Here is a 14871-nt window from a genome sequence, read left to right as displayed (position 1 = left end):
ACTGGATTTCATTATTTTTTCCAGTTAAAACCAGTTATTTGTGATATCCAAAGGATCATTACTTTGGTTGCATTCCAACAGATATCACAGCTAGGAAGCGGTAAGTCAGAAATTGCATTTTTATATATACAGAGTGATTCAGGAGGAATAGCAAATATTATGGGAGATTATAGAATTGATTATTCAGAGTAAAAAAGTTCCTATAAACATGTGTCCAATCTCAATGGATACGGAGATACAGCTGTTTGAAACTGGCATGCACAGCTCCCTGAATCAGATGTGACCAAGAAGCAGTTATAACCTGAGGCTGTTTGGTGTTAGAAGTGTTGTTAAGAATGCCGCACATCTTCACACATGCTGAATATGCCGATGTGGTGTTTGTCTAGTGTTTTTGTGGTGGAAGTGCTACTGCTGCTTGTAGAGAATACCATTGACGGTTTCCTAACCGCATAATACCAGATTCAAGATCATATACTAGTATTTACACACTAGTTTTGATAATTGAGAGCTATTAAGTGCTCGATAATTCCTATATTCTATTATATTATAAATCAACAGGAATTACCTTTATTTTAGATATAGGAAGCTTCTTTTAAATATAAAGAAGCTTCCTATATCTAAAATAAAGGTAATCCCTGTTGATTTATAATTACACACTAGTATACAATGTAAACACCAGTATGCAATGTAAACACTATTTGGTGTAAACACTAGTGTTTACACCAAACTGCGTGAGACTGGTCCCAGTGCTCATATTTCTTTTCTTCTGAATGTGCAAATAAACAAAATGTGGATGAAATAAAACACATTCTTCAGTCAGTAGAACGTAGTCCTACTATTAGCACACGAATAATTTCTACGTATATTGGTGTTCCACAGACAAGAGTATGGCGAACATTGCACGAGTACGGCTTGTATCCATTTCATTTTGTTTTCTACATCAGCATGTTCAGGAGGCAACTAGAGGGAAGAATACTCTTGATTTGATTATCAGCAGTGATTCTTCATGCATTAAGAATCTGCAGATAAATGAACCACTAGGTGGCAGTGATCACAGTGTGCTGAAGTGGGATTTACTCAAAGAGGTAACTACCATTAGGGGTAAAGGGAAGGGTTATTGCTTTCGTAAAGGCGACTACGATGGACTGAGACAGTATTTAAATTCTATACAGTGGGACCAACTGATGATGTTACCAACAGCAAATGCAAAATGGGAAGCATTCAAAGAACTTATCTTGGAAGCTACTAGGCTATACATACCAACTAAGAAATATTGTTCAAGGTTTAGGCCTAAATGGCTTCAGATGAACTGATGAGGCATATGGCAGAGAAGAAACATGCATGGGATACATACAAATTAACACATGACACAGAAGCCTATGATAGATACAAGTTGATCTGTAACCAAGTTACAAAGGAGGTTAGGCAGGCGAAGGCAGATTACGAGAAATCTTTGGCAAGGGATGTAAAGAAAAACAGCAAAGAGTTCTTTACTTATGTAAACTCTAGAAGGAAGGGGATGAATCAGATTGGTCCACTTGATATCGATGGGTCAACTGTTGATGATCCTGCTCAGGTAGCTAACAAACTAAATGAATATTTTGCATCGACATTCACACATGAGGAGTTATTCAGCGAGGGGAATGCCAGAGGTGTATTCAACTCTAGCAGTAAGCTACAGAATCTTGAAATAACTGAGAGTAAGGTGGAGGAGAGGTTGGTGAAGATAAACACAAGAAAGGCACCCGGGGTGGATGGGATCTATCCAGTTATATTAAAGGAGGCAGCAAAGGAAGTAAGCAAACCCTTAGCCATAATTATGAGAGCTTCCTTGGACTCAGGGGAGGTACCCATAAACTGGAAATGTGCAAATGTGACCCCAATTAACAAAGGAGGATCAAAGGCTGACACAAGTAATTATAGACCTGTGAGCTTAACTTCTGTTCCAGGAAAATTAATGGAGGCACTGGTTAAAGAAGCACTGCAGAATCATTTAGACAAGACTGCAGCTATAGCTCGGACACAGCATGGTTTTGTTAAGGGGAAGTCTTTCCTGACCAATTTGATTGGACACTATGATGCAGTCACAAAGGAACTGGATGCAGGGAATAGCTTTGATATTATATACTTGGATCTTAGAAAGGCTTTTGATACTGTTGCACATGGAAGACTGCTGCACAAATTGGAGCAGTGTGGCATTGGAGGCAAATTGTTGCTGTGGATAAAGGGGTGGCTGAGGGGGAGAAGACAGAAAGTGGTAATCAATGGACACTGCTCGTCATGGACTAATGTTATTAGTGGAGTCCCTCAGGGCTAAGTGTGGGTTTTTTATTGTTTTCTGTATTCATAAATGATATTGATGAGGGTATATCAAGCTTAATGTCCAAGTTTGCAGACGATACAAAGGTAGGCAGGGTTGTCAAGGACACTACTGACACTATGCTGCTGCAACAGGATCTGGAAAGGTTGAGCAGATGAGCTGAGAGGTGGCAAATGAAGTTTAACATTGACAAATGTAAAGTACTACACATGGGAAACAGCAACCCCAGAGCAACGTATCAACTCTGTGGTACTACACTGACAGTGGGGGCGCCTCCGTAGCCAGGTGGGAAGAAGCAGCAGTGCGTAGCACACGCTTCTTGATTAGACCGGGGTTCGAGCCCGTCACCACCAAATACGGAGGATGCGGAAAGGTCATTCAGGGAATGACCACCGCATATCCCGGAGCAATATGGCCTTAGTTGCTAATGCTCCTAAAAACCAAATAACAAACAAACAACTGACAGTGGTAGAGAATGAAAGGGACCTGGGGGGTGGTTGTGCAGGCAAATATGAAGTTCTCTGAGCAGTGCAGATGGGCTGCAAGAGTAACTAATGGTGTATTGTCAATGATATATAGGAAGTTTTCTAGCAGGGATAAGGAGGTGATTATTCCATTGTATAAGGCAATGGTCAGGCCACACCTAGAGTACTGTATACAGGTCTGGAGGCCTCATTTCAAGAAGGATGTAGAGCTGCTGGAACGAGTACAGAGAAGGGCAACAAGATTAGTGAATGGAACAAAGGGGTGCTCTTATGAAGAAAGGCTTAAGTTTTGCAAATTACAGTGTCTGGAGACTAGGCACCAGCGAGGTGATCTGATAGAGGTGTATAAAGCCTTGAATGGTTTGAGCATGCTCAATGCTGATGGGATTCTTCCTCTCGCTCAGAATAATCACCTGAGAGGGCATAAATTCAAATTGAGGAAAGACAGATGTAGGATTGACGTGCGGAAATTTGCCTTTAGCCAGCGGGTGGTTGGTTGGTGGAACAGACTTCCATCCCTTGTCGTGGAAGTTGATAGCCTAAATAAGCTTAAGGCTCAGTTGGACAGATATTTTGAACGAACAGAGGGGTGAAGTGGAAGTGGTTTTTTTTTTTTTTTTTTTTTGTTGGTGATGCTGCATAAGCTTGCTTTCTTGCATCAAATGCCTCTACTAATGCTAATGCTAATGCTAATATACTGTGGGTGACCTTCAACCAGGAGATAACGTCCAGTGATTGGAATTTTGTCAGTGAGTAAATGCTAATCGCTGATTAATTTCATTAATTCTGTTCAGCGATTAAGCTACTTTCACCTGTGATGGTATCAACAACACATGTAACTCTTATAGGTGGTCAGATGAAAATCCACATGCCACTTTAGAAACAAATTTTCAACATCGCTTCTCTGTAAATGTGTGATGTGGTATCATCGACAATCAGTTGATTGGGCCTGCTGTTTTACAAAATCATCTTACAGGGCCCATTTACCTAGAATTTCTGCAATACGAACTTCCACTACTATTGGAGGATGTTCCCTTGGTTACAATAATTTATATCTACTTTCAGCATGACGGAGTTCCTGCACATTATACTTGTCTGGTGATACAATATCTAAGTCAGATTTTCCCTGAACAATGGATCGGCTGCAGTGGTCCCATTTATTGGCCACCAAGGTCTCCAGACCTCACTCCATTAGATTTTTGCTTGTGGGGATGGATATAAAATGCAGTATACAAAGAAAATGTGAATATGAGAGATGAATTGCTCGCTCACATTTTGGGTACTGCTGCCCTCATAAAGGAACACCAAGACAACATCAGAAGAACAATATGTCATATTACCACAAGAGTTACAAAGTGTATTGAGGTTGGCAGTGGAATTTTTGAACATTTATTGTGAACTGTAAAACTTTTGTCAATTATTTGTGTTTTGTATCATTCAAAAAGTCAATAAATACAAACAATAAGTAATTTATCATTTTTTAATACCTCTCATAATGGCTTTGTCACACCATTTTCAAATAGCTGTATCTCCATATCCATTGAGAATTGGACACGTTTATATTAACTTTTTTACTAAGAATAATCCATACTATAACCTCCCAAAATATTTACTATTCCTCCTGAATGACCCTGTTTATATATATATATATATATATATATATTTTTTTTTTTTTAAATGAAAACTCCAAACACAAAAGGCATTAGAACTTGCAATACTTAGTGCTGCACATTAGTTAAAGGTTGAGAAGGCAGATACTTGTTGACATTAGACTTGAATTTCTCTAGATTGTAATTTTTGAGAAATATATGTGAAATAAGATTGTTTTAGAGAACAGAAATGAAATGAAGAAAAGTTGCTCCTGTGAGTTTGGAGTTGGATGCTGAATGGACTGGTTGAGGCAGATGTTTGGAAGTGAGTAGTGGAATTATAGCTGCCAGTTGGGAAGTACCCATGGAAGTATCCATGGAAGTATCTGTAGAAAAGGATGCAGCAGAAACTGAACAGATATTATGGAGAGACTTCATAAAATTAGCATTATTGCCTTCTTTTGAATTCAAGGCGTTTGAGAGAGAGGTGTCACCCCAGATGTGGGAACAATATTCCATGGTAGGGCAGATTTTGGATTTGTCTAGTCTGTAGCTGTTTGGAATAAAAGTAATGCCAAGGGTGAAAAAGAAAACTCAGTTTTTTGGCACTGAAAAAGCAATATTTGTGATGTGCTTATGCCAAGAGAGCTGAAAAATCCCCACTAGAGATATGAGGGTGGTTCAATAAAGAATCGCCCTGACCTAGCTGCAGAGGTGCTAGCCTATTGATTCTGGCTCAGGTTTTAGTCCTTCTGTACATAGCCACCATGCAGATTTATACATTTTTCCCATCAATGGATGAGGCTACGGATACTGTTTTTGTAGAAGTGGTGAGGTTGGTCAGAAATGAGCATCTCATCATCAGGGAAGTGGGTCCCCCGAAGAAATGATTTGAGGGAAGGAAACAAAAAGAAGTCCAATGGTGCAAGATCAGGTGAGTAGGCTGGATGGGGCAGTATTTCATATCCACAAGTGGCCACTTGTGTTGTTGCAATTTCCGAAATGTGAACTGGGGCATTGTCTTGAAGCATTCTCACACCTTTGGACAGCATGCCACGCCTACATGTTTTGATTTTCTCCCATAATTTTGTGAGTAAGTTGGCATAATAGGCACCTGTAATTGTTTTACCTTTCAGCAGGTAATCAGTCATTATTACACCTTTCTCATCCCAGAACACTGTCAGCAAGACCTTTCCTGCTGACACTTGGACCCTTGCCTTCTCGGGGGCTGGAGAACCATGATGTCGCCATTTCATGGACTGCTTTTTACTTTCAGGGTCGAAATGGTGTATCCAACTTTCATCCTGAGTAATTAGACGAGAGAAAAAGTCTTCCTTGTTTTTTTGGCACAGGGCTAACAACTCTTGTGATTTCTGTTGTTGATCAGCCTTCTGGAAACCAGTCAATAATCCATCTTGCACTCAATTTCAGTAAATGGAGTTGATAATGAAGGACTGTTTCAACAGAGCCCACACTAATCTTCACCTCCTGGGACAATTCACGCACAGATATCGGGCAATCTTCCATGATTAATGACTCCACTTTTCTGATCTTGCTGTCATCAATGGCTGAATGGGGACGACCTGGAATGGGCTCAGATTCTACTGATGTCCGACCACACCTAAACTTTCTATGCCAGTGTTTCACAATGCCATAGGACGGGGCTTCATCCCTTATATACAGCAGTCATCTCCTCGTGGATTTCTTTAGGAGATTTCCCCTTCAAGAACAGATACCAGATTACAGCTCTTGCTTCAGCTTTGTCCATGATGCTGCTTTGTCACACGTTCAGCTCTGTAAGAGAAAAACAAATTAAGACACAGGGCTGAAATTTTACACCTTTAGTACAGAGATATGTATGATGCTACATACAAAATATCATGACTCTGCAATATGTGGAGGTAGGTGAGAGCGATTCTTTATTGAACCACCCTTTTATGTGATTGCCTAGAAATTTGAATATCTTTGAAGATGAGTATAGGAGCATAGACTTTTTTATGAGAAATAAGAGAGCATTGAATTTTAGGATTGAAGTTAACTAAATTTTTTTTTTTGCTCCATTGGAAAATTACCTGTAATTCTGCATTTAAGAAATTGGTGGTGAATATTCAAGAAGTTAAAGATGTTCGTGAAAGGAAAAGTTTCTCAAATTTTGCTGATGTAGTGTGCTATCATCAGCAAAACTATGGATAGGATTTTAGATTCTTAGATTTAGATAAATATGATTAGTAGTTTTTATTTTTTAATATTGCTTAACTTTATTAAATAGCCATCAGAAACATTAATATTCATATTTTATTAGGATTTGATGTTACAAGTTGCCATGTAAGAATGTGTCTACATGATGGTGTAAAGGTAAGTGTTTTTATTTCATTAGTGATAAGTTATACCTTACAGTCATGCTCCATTTCAAATGTGTGGTTTATTAACATTCTGTATGTCAATATTTGATCTCTACATTACTCAACTGCTGCTGCTGTTATAGTAATGTAATTGCAATGTAATATTGTTGTAATATAATTCTTAAAAATAAAATATATTTTCAGATGATATTTTGCCACTTTATTTATTATTGATTTTAAAGTTGAAGGATAATGCTGCAAAGTTGACCAGAATTGACAAAAATATAAAAATAATAGAAATCAGGATATAATGGAAGAACTAAAGGAAAACCAGTAATTGAATACATACAAAATTACAGGAGAAGATGGAAGGATCATCTACAGAGAATGGGTAATAAAAGGATACCGAAATAGATCAGTATCCTTTTATTACCGAAATAGATAATATAATTGGAAGACCTCAGTGAAGATGCCATGAAACTATAACAGAGGCCTAATACTTATAAGAAAGAAGAAGAAGAAAAAAGTTGATACAAAACTGAAATTACTACTTCTGTGTGTTGGAAAAGTATAACATAATGTATTTAAACAAATAATAGTTCTTTTAAAATAATTCATTTAAATTTTCTACCAAAAGGGTCTGAGATTATCTGACCAGGAAGAGACTCTCACATCTCTTATGCTAGCTTGTACTGAATCAACTGGGACCCAGAACCAATGTTTACTCCTCGTCTGCTTTTGGTATAACTTATTAGTAGCGAATCAGCTATATGGCAAATGAATGAATGAGGATGCTACAAATATGGGGCTCCAACAAAATTGGTTAAATTGTAGGATGAAACTTTATTACTATGATACAACAAAGCAGTTGAATTTCATAATGGCTGCTGTATGTGTCAAGTAACCAGGACATGCAATGTTAAATATGCTACTGGAACAGCAATCCGGGTAGCAAGTTGTCAATCAAGGTTGTCAATGTTAGAAGCTTATATAGCAAAGAAGTGGAACTAGCAGAAGCTAGGCCAATATGATATGATTTCAAAATAGCAGTTATCACAGAAGCCATAAATGAAGATGAATACAGGAGAGCTTCAGCCAAACAATACAGTTTAAATTGCTTTATTTTGGAAGTAAAGGGGTGGCAACAGCTTTTAGAACTAGTTCTAAAAAATAGTTTAATTGGCTTGGATCCATTAATCTGTAGAGTTATATGGGCAAATTCCATTTGTACTCTGGATTGCCAAGGCAAGAAGAGTTTACAACTTCACTGTAATTATTTTATTGCAGCTGATTCATCAGCACAACAGGTAATAATGGGCCATGCACTCACCTTTTGTAGTAACATATGGGCTTGATCTCGCAATATGTGTACGTGCAGTGGTGTCAGCAAACATTACCCCAGGACCCTCAGCCAACCCTGTAATTTAGGCAATGAAAATTGTGTGGAAATAAGAAACAAATTCTAAGAAATAATAGTAAAAACTAATGACAAAGAAAAATTAGTATTGGTTGGAGATTTAAATAACAGAAGTTAATAATTTAACTAAATATAGTAATTTAAAATATTTACATGTAATACAAAAAATATCAAAATATTTCTTTGAAGACTTCCAACTTTTACTTTTGTAGGTTCTAAGTAATATCCATACAGTAAGAGCAAAGTATGATATTAAAACACCAAAAGTTTGGACTTTTTCTGCAAAGGTAATTCAGTCACACTTGTTTTTTTTTCTTAATTTTTATTGATATGATTATCATTATGCTTCATTAAGGACATAATAGTAGTAGTAGTAGTAGTAGTAGTAGTGGCATGTGATGCAAGAAAGCAAATGTATGAGCTTATGCAGCATCAGCCAAAAAAAAAAAAAAAAAATCACACCATTCCCTCCAAATGCCTGTCCAGTTCCTCCTTAGATTTATTCAACCTATCAACTTCCACAACGACAGATGGAAGTTTGTTCCAGCAATTAACCACCCGCTGGCTAAAGGCAAATTTCCGCACATCTATTGTACATCTGTCTTTTCTTAATTTGAATTTATGCCCCCTTAGGTTCGTAATCTGAACAAGTGGAAGGATCCCATCAGAATTCAGCATGCTCAACCCATTCAAGGCCTTATATACCTCAATCAGATCACCGCGCAGGTGCCTAGTCTCCAGCCACTGCAATTTGCAGAACTTAAGCCTCTCTTGGTAAGAGGATCCCTTCATTCCCCTCACCAATCTTGTTGCCCTTCTCTGTACACGCTCAAGTAAATCTACATCCTTCCTAAAATGAGGCCTCCAGACCTGTACGCAGTACTCAAGGCGTGGCCTGACCATTGCCTTATACAGAGGGATAATCACCTCCTTTTCCCTGCTAGCAAAATTCCTATATATCATTGACAAAACCCCATGACCTGCCCTGGCAGCCTGTCTACATTCTGTGGATAAAAATATCAAGATAGTGGTATTACACAGTAAGTTTCAAGTAGTAATCTCTAATAGCATTTTGCTCAAATTTTCCAGGCATATCTCAGCCAGAAGTGGAGAGGAGATTAGGTAGTGCATGTCTAGCTCTATCTGCGACATTCATCCTAGAAATTGCTACCAATTATTAAACAGTGAAATTTTTCTTTGTATTCAAGTTGCTTATAAAGAAATGGTCTGAGGCAAACAATGGTTTACAAGTAATGCCAACAGTACAGAGCAGGTCATAGTATGTCAACATACTATGACCTGCCATAGGCTAAACAAGTCACAGATATTCCCTTTAGCTATTACCCCATATGGTACAAGGAAGCCCCCAGGCTTGTACCAGCAAAAAATAAAAAATAAAATAATCATAATAACATTAACTACCTACAATGTGATTGCCTCCTTATGTAGGTATCCATCCTATGGGTGGTTGAGACTGACAGAAGGTCAGCTTGATCCACTAATGGAGGTAACAATTCAGTAATTAACAACTCATTGGCTTTAGAAACCCTCTTAAAATTATTTCTACTTATTGCAGTAATTAACAACTTGTTGGCTTTTGAAACCCTCTTAAAATCCAGTCTAAACCCCTTCCCAAATAATTTAAATTTATTGCCCCTAGTTCTGGAATCATTTATCACAGCATAAATTTTGCCTTTGTTCAATTTTAGTCATATTTTCATAAGAGCCAATTGTCTTCACCATGTCTATCCATCTGTCTGCATGCAATGACTGGATTCTCAGTGAATGAATTTTCATGAAATTTTATATTTGGGTATTTCAGAAATAATTGTTAAATCATTCTAAATTTCATTAAAATTGGACAAATAGAAATCTGGAAATTATTTTATCTTTTTTTCCATACAATTTGCATGTAAAAAAGAAATCAATTAAAAGACACTCCATACATGCTTTGCATGTATCGTTATGTAAGACTCGTGAATATAGTGTTACTTGTGAAGAGATACATACACTGGTGTTCAAAAAAAGTGCATCACCGCTTAAAATTATAATTGTTGTCTGAATAATGTAAGTAAATGGCAATATTACTTACAGATTGCATCAGATAAGATTGACACGCGTAGGTGATGATGTAATATTGCATCAGCTGTTACTTTCAGCTATATAAGCATGCTCTGCAAGAGTTGCAGTCATTCCTTGCATATGTCAGGATGGAGAGTTACGTGCAGTTGATGCCATGAAGAAAGAGTGCTATTGTTGCTTTACGTGAGGAAGGATGTTCTTTCCGTCATATTGCTTATAGAGTGTCTTGTAATCAGTCAACACTGAGTAGATTTCTTTCGAAACTCAAGAATACTGGTTCTGCTGATAGGAAAAAAGGAACAGAAGGCAAACCAGTCTCTATGGAAAAACAGGACGGCGTTTTGAAGTGCTTGTGCCTTAAAAACTATAAAGCTTCTTCATCTGAGCTGAAAAGAGAATGGGAAGAACATACAGGAGTGGTAGCAAGTGCAGTAACAATCAGAAGGTGCCTCTTCAAAAATGGACTTGTAGCCCATCATCCTAAGAAGAAGCTCCTCCTCACACAAAAAATGAAAAAGGCCCGATTAATTTGGTGTAAGGAGCATGTCAAATGGACCCTCGAGCAGTGGAAATTAGTTATTTTTTCAGATGGGAAGAAATTCAACCTGCAATGCTCTGATGGGAGACAAATGATTCACTGAAGACGTGATGAAGAATATCATCCAGACTGTATGGTGTCTACAGTGAAATTCCCTACCAGCCAAATGATATGGGGGGTATTTCGTATTGCGGAGTAAGTCACCTGCAGTTTATAAAAGGTTTCGTAAATGCCAGTGGATACCTGGATATATTGGAAGCCAAATTGCTGCCAACCATTAGAGACCATTTCAACCGGCCAAGAAACTGCATCTTTCAGGACAACTCTGCTCCTTGTCGTCGGGCAAAATGTGTAAGTAGGCACTTTTGTAGTTACTTTAGCTTCATTTCTGCATTAGACGTTCGACAGATTGATTGAGGTGTATAAAGCCTTGAATGGTTTGAGCATGCTCAGTGCTGATGGGATTCTTCCTCTTGCTCAGAATAATCACCTGAGAGGGTATAAATTCAATTCAAATTGAGGAAAGACAGTTGTAGGATAGATGTGTGGAAGTTTTCCTTTAGCCAACAGGTGGTTGATTGCTGGAACAAACTTCCATCTGTTGTTGTAGAAGTTGATAGCTTAAAAATAGCTTCAAGGCAGAACTTGACAAACATTTGGAGCGAGTGGATGGGTGAAATAAGGGTGTTTTTTTTGTTTTTTTTTTGGCTGATGCTATATAAGCTTGCTTTCTTGCATCTTTGCTAATGCTAATGCTAATAATGTGTTTACATTTGTTACAGGTGAAAAAATGGTTGGAAGAACGGTCCATTACAACTGTTAGCTGGCCAGGAAACAGCTCGGACCTGAATCCTATAGAGAACTGTTGGCATTGTTTTTTTTTTTTTTTTTTTTTTGATTTGGTAGTTGTTGGCGCATCAGCTTCTGTGGCCATATTGCACCTCCCAAGGTTTTTGCAGTACTTTGATCCAAGCCCGAGGCGGGAATCGAACCCGCGACCTTTGGGTTGCCGGGCAGGTACTTTACCCACTCGGCTAGCCCGGTCGGCTGTTGGCATTGTGTGGAATCCACAGTTGCCAGAAAGAAACCAAAGGCCCTTTGTGAACTTCAGGAAGCCATAATTCATATTTGGAACCACGAACTATCAGTTGATTGTCTTCGGAAATTGATCTTGTCAATGCCTCGACAGTGTGCTGCTGTCATCAGGGCCAGAGGTGGTTCAACTAAATATTAGTTTGCACCTGGTGAACTTTTCATTTTGATTTCCATTTAAAATTTAAAATGATAAACTGAAGCAAATTGAGGGCTTCTGATAACATTTCTACCATAATTGTTGTGTTTACTAAAACTGTTGTATAAAGGTTGCAAATGCTCATTTTGGATTATTTTGAGAGCACTTGTCAAATATTACTTAGCTTTGCCTTAACTATTAATAAATATCTTTTGTTTATATTTCTATTTGTGATGCTAGTCATTAATATAATACACCATCACAAAAAAGGGTTAGAAATGTGAAATTCCTAGGGGATGCACTTTCTTTGAATACCAGTGTATATACAAGAAAGAAAAGAGACAAAAAAAAAAGGAGTGTACAGGAGAAAAGTAATTATCTAAACTTAACCATTCAGTTGCAATTAAACTAAATGGTTAAGTTTAGAGAATGTATAACTGTGAAGTTTTATTAAGTGTCCTTAGAACATTATAGTCTTAGTAATTGATTGATAAGGAAATAGCATTAGCATTTAGCATTAGTAGAGGCATATGATGCAAGAAAGCAAGCTTATATAGCATCAGCCAAAAAAAAAAAAAAAACACCCTTATTTCACCCATCCACTCGCTCCAGATGTTTGTCAAGTTCTGCCTTGAATCTATTTTTAAGCAATCAACTTCTACAACAACAGATGGAAGTTTGTTGCAGCAATCAACCATCTGCTGGCTAAAGGCAAACTTCCACACATCTATCCTACAACTGTCTTTCCTCAATTTGAATTTATGTCCTCCCGGGCGATTATTCAAGAGGAAGAATCTCATCAGCATTGAGCATGCTCAAACTATTCAAGGCTTTATACACCTCAATCAGATCACCTCGCAGGTGCCTAGTCTCCAGACACTGTAATTTGCAAAACTTAAGCCTTTCTTCATAAGAGCAACCCTTTGTTCCATTCACTAATCTTGTTTCCCTTCTCTGTACTCGTTCCAACAGCTCTACATCCTTCTTAAAATGAGGCCTCTAGACCTGTATATAGTACTCAAGATGTGGCCCGACCATTGCCTTGTACAAGGGGATAATCACCTCCTTATCCCTGCTAGAAAAATTCCTGTATATCATTGACAAGACACCATGAGCTACACTTGCAGACCATCTGCACTCCTCAGAAAACTTCATATCTGCCTGCACAATTACCCCTAGGTCCTTTTCATTCTCTACCACTGTCAGTGTAGTATCATAGAGTTGATACGTTACTCTGCGGTTTCTACTTTACATTTGTCAGTGTTAAACTTCATTTGCCACCTCTCAGCCCATCTGCTGAACTTTTCTAGATCCTGTTGCAGCAGTATACTGTCATTAGTGTCATTAACAATCCTGCCAACTTTTGTATCATCTGCAAACTTGGACATTAAGCCTGATATACCATCATCAGTATCATTTATAAATACAGAAAACAATGATGGACCCAACACTGAATCCTGAGGGACTCTACTAATAACATTAGTCCACGAAGAGCAGTGTCCATTGATTAGCACTCTGTCTTCTCCCACTCAACCATCCCTTTACTGGGCAGGAGCAGCAGTGTGCAGCACATGCTTCTTGATTAGACCAGGGCTCGAGCCCGTGACCACCAAATATGGAGGATGCGGAAAGGTCAGGGAATGACCACTGCATATCCCCAGAACAATATGGCCTTAGTTGCTAATGCTCCTAAAAACCAAATAACAATAACAACAACCACCATCCCTTTACCCATAGCAGCAATTTGCCTCCAATGCCACACTGCTCCAATTTGTGCAGCAGTCTTCCATGTGCAACAGTATCAAAGGCCTTTCTAAGATCCAAATATATGATATAAAAATTATTCTTTGCATCCAGTTCCTTTGTGACTACATCATAGTATCCAATCAAATTGGTCAGACAAAACTTCCCCTTAACAAACCCATGCTGTGTCCGAGCTATAACTGAAATCTGGTCTAGATGATCCTGCAGTGCTTCTTTAACCAGTGCCTCCATTAATTTCCCTGGAACAGAAGTTAAACTAACAGGTCTGTAATTATCTGTGTCCCCCGTTGATCCTCCTTTTTGGATTGGGGTCACATTTGCACATCCCCTGAGTCCAAGGAAGCTGCCATAATTATAGCTAAGGGTTTGCTTACTTCCTTTGCTGCCTCCTTTAATATAACTGGATAGATGCCATCCACCCCGGGTGCCTTTTTTATTTTTATTTTCAACAATTTCTTCACCACTTTACTCTCAGTTATTACAAGATTATGTAGCTTACTGCCAGAGTTTAATACACCTCTGGCATTCACCTCCCTGAATAACTCCTCATGTGTGAATGTAGATGCAAAATATTCATTTAGTTTGTTAGCTACCTGAGCAGGATCGTCAACAGTTGAACCATCGATATCAAGTGGACCAATCTGATTCATCCCCTTCCTTCTAGAGTTTACATAAATAAAGAACTGTTTGCTGATTTTCTTTGCATCAGTCCACAATGTCCAAGTTTGCAGATGATACAAAGGTTGGCAGGGTTGTTAATGACTGTAAAGACAGTATGCTACTGCAACAGGATCTAAAAAAAAGTCAGGTAGATGGGCTGAGAAGTGGCAACTGAATTTTAACATTGACAAATGCAAAGTTCTGCATACGGGTAGTAGTAACCCAAGACAAATGTAACTGTGTGGTACTACACTCAGCGAACCGGAGAATGAAAAAGACCTGGGGGTAATTGTACAGTCAGCTATGAAGTTCTGAGAACAGTGCAGATGGGCTGCCAGAGCAGGTCATGGAGTTTTGTCAATGATATCTAGGAATTTTGCTAGCAGATATAAGGAAGTGATTATCCCTTTGTATAAGGCAATGGTCAGACCACACCTTGAGTA

The 14871-nt window shown here is 38.3% G+C and overlaps 1 protein-coding gene across 1 annotated transcript in view; it reads left to right on the top strand.

Moving 5' to 3' along the window:
* LOC150085074 (nephrocystin-1-like) overlaps positions 1 to 14871 on the top strand; it is a 108022-nt gene that overhangs the window by 38363 nt on the left and 54788 nt on the right. Inside the window, exons 11-13 of the mRNA XM_090376455.1 lie at positions 25 to 100; positions 6697 to 6749; positions 8366 to 8440. Coding sequence (XP_090232581.1) covers positions 25 to 100; positions 6697 to 6749; positions 8366 to 8440 — 204 coding nt within the window. The remainder of the gene's footprint in view (positions 1 to 24; positions 101 to 6696; positions 6750 to 8365; positions 8441 to 14871) is intronic.

Source organism: Mastigoproctus giganteus, chromosome 6 (genome assembly GCF_048544385.1).
Source record: "Mastigoproctus giganteus isolate SK-2022 chromosome 6, ASM4854438v1, whole genome shotgun sequence".
NCBI classification, from domain to species: Eukaryota; Metazoa; Arthropoda; class Arachnida; order Uropygi; family Thelyphonidae; genus Mastigoproctus; species Mastigoproctus giganteus.
Note: the sequence above shows the minus strand (reverse complement) of the source record. Positions and strands in the feature narration are given on the sequence as shown.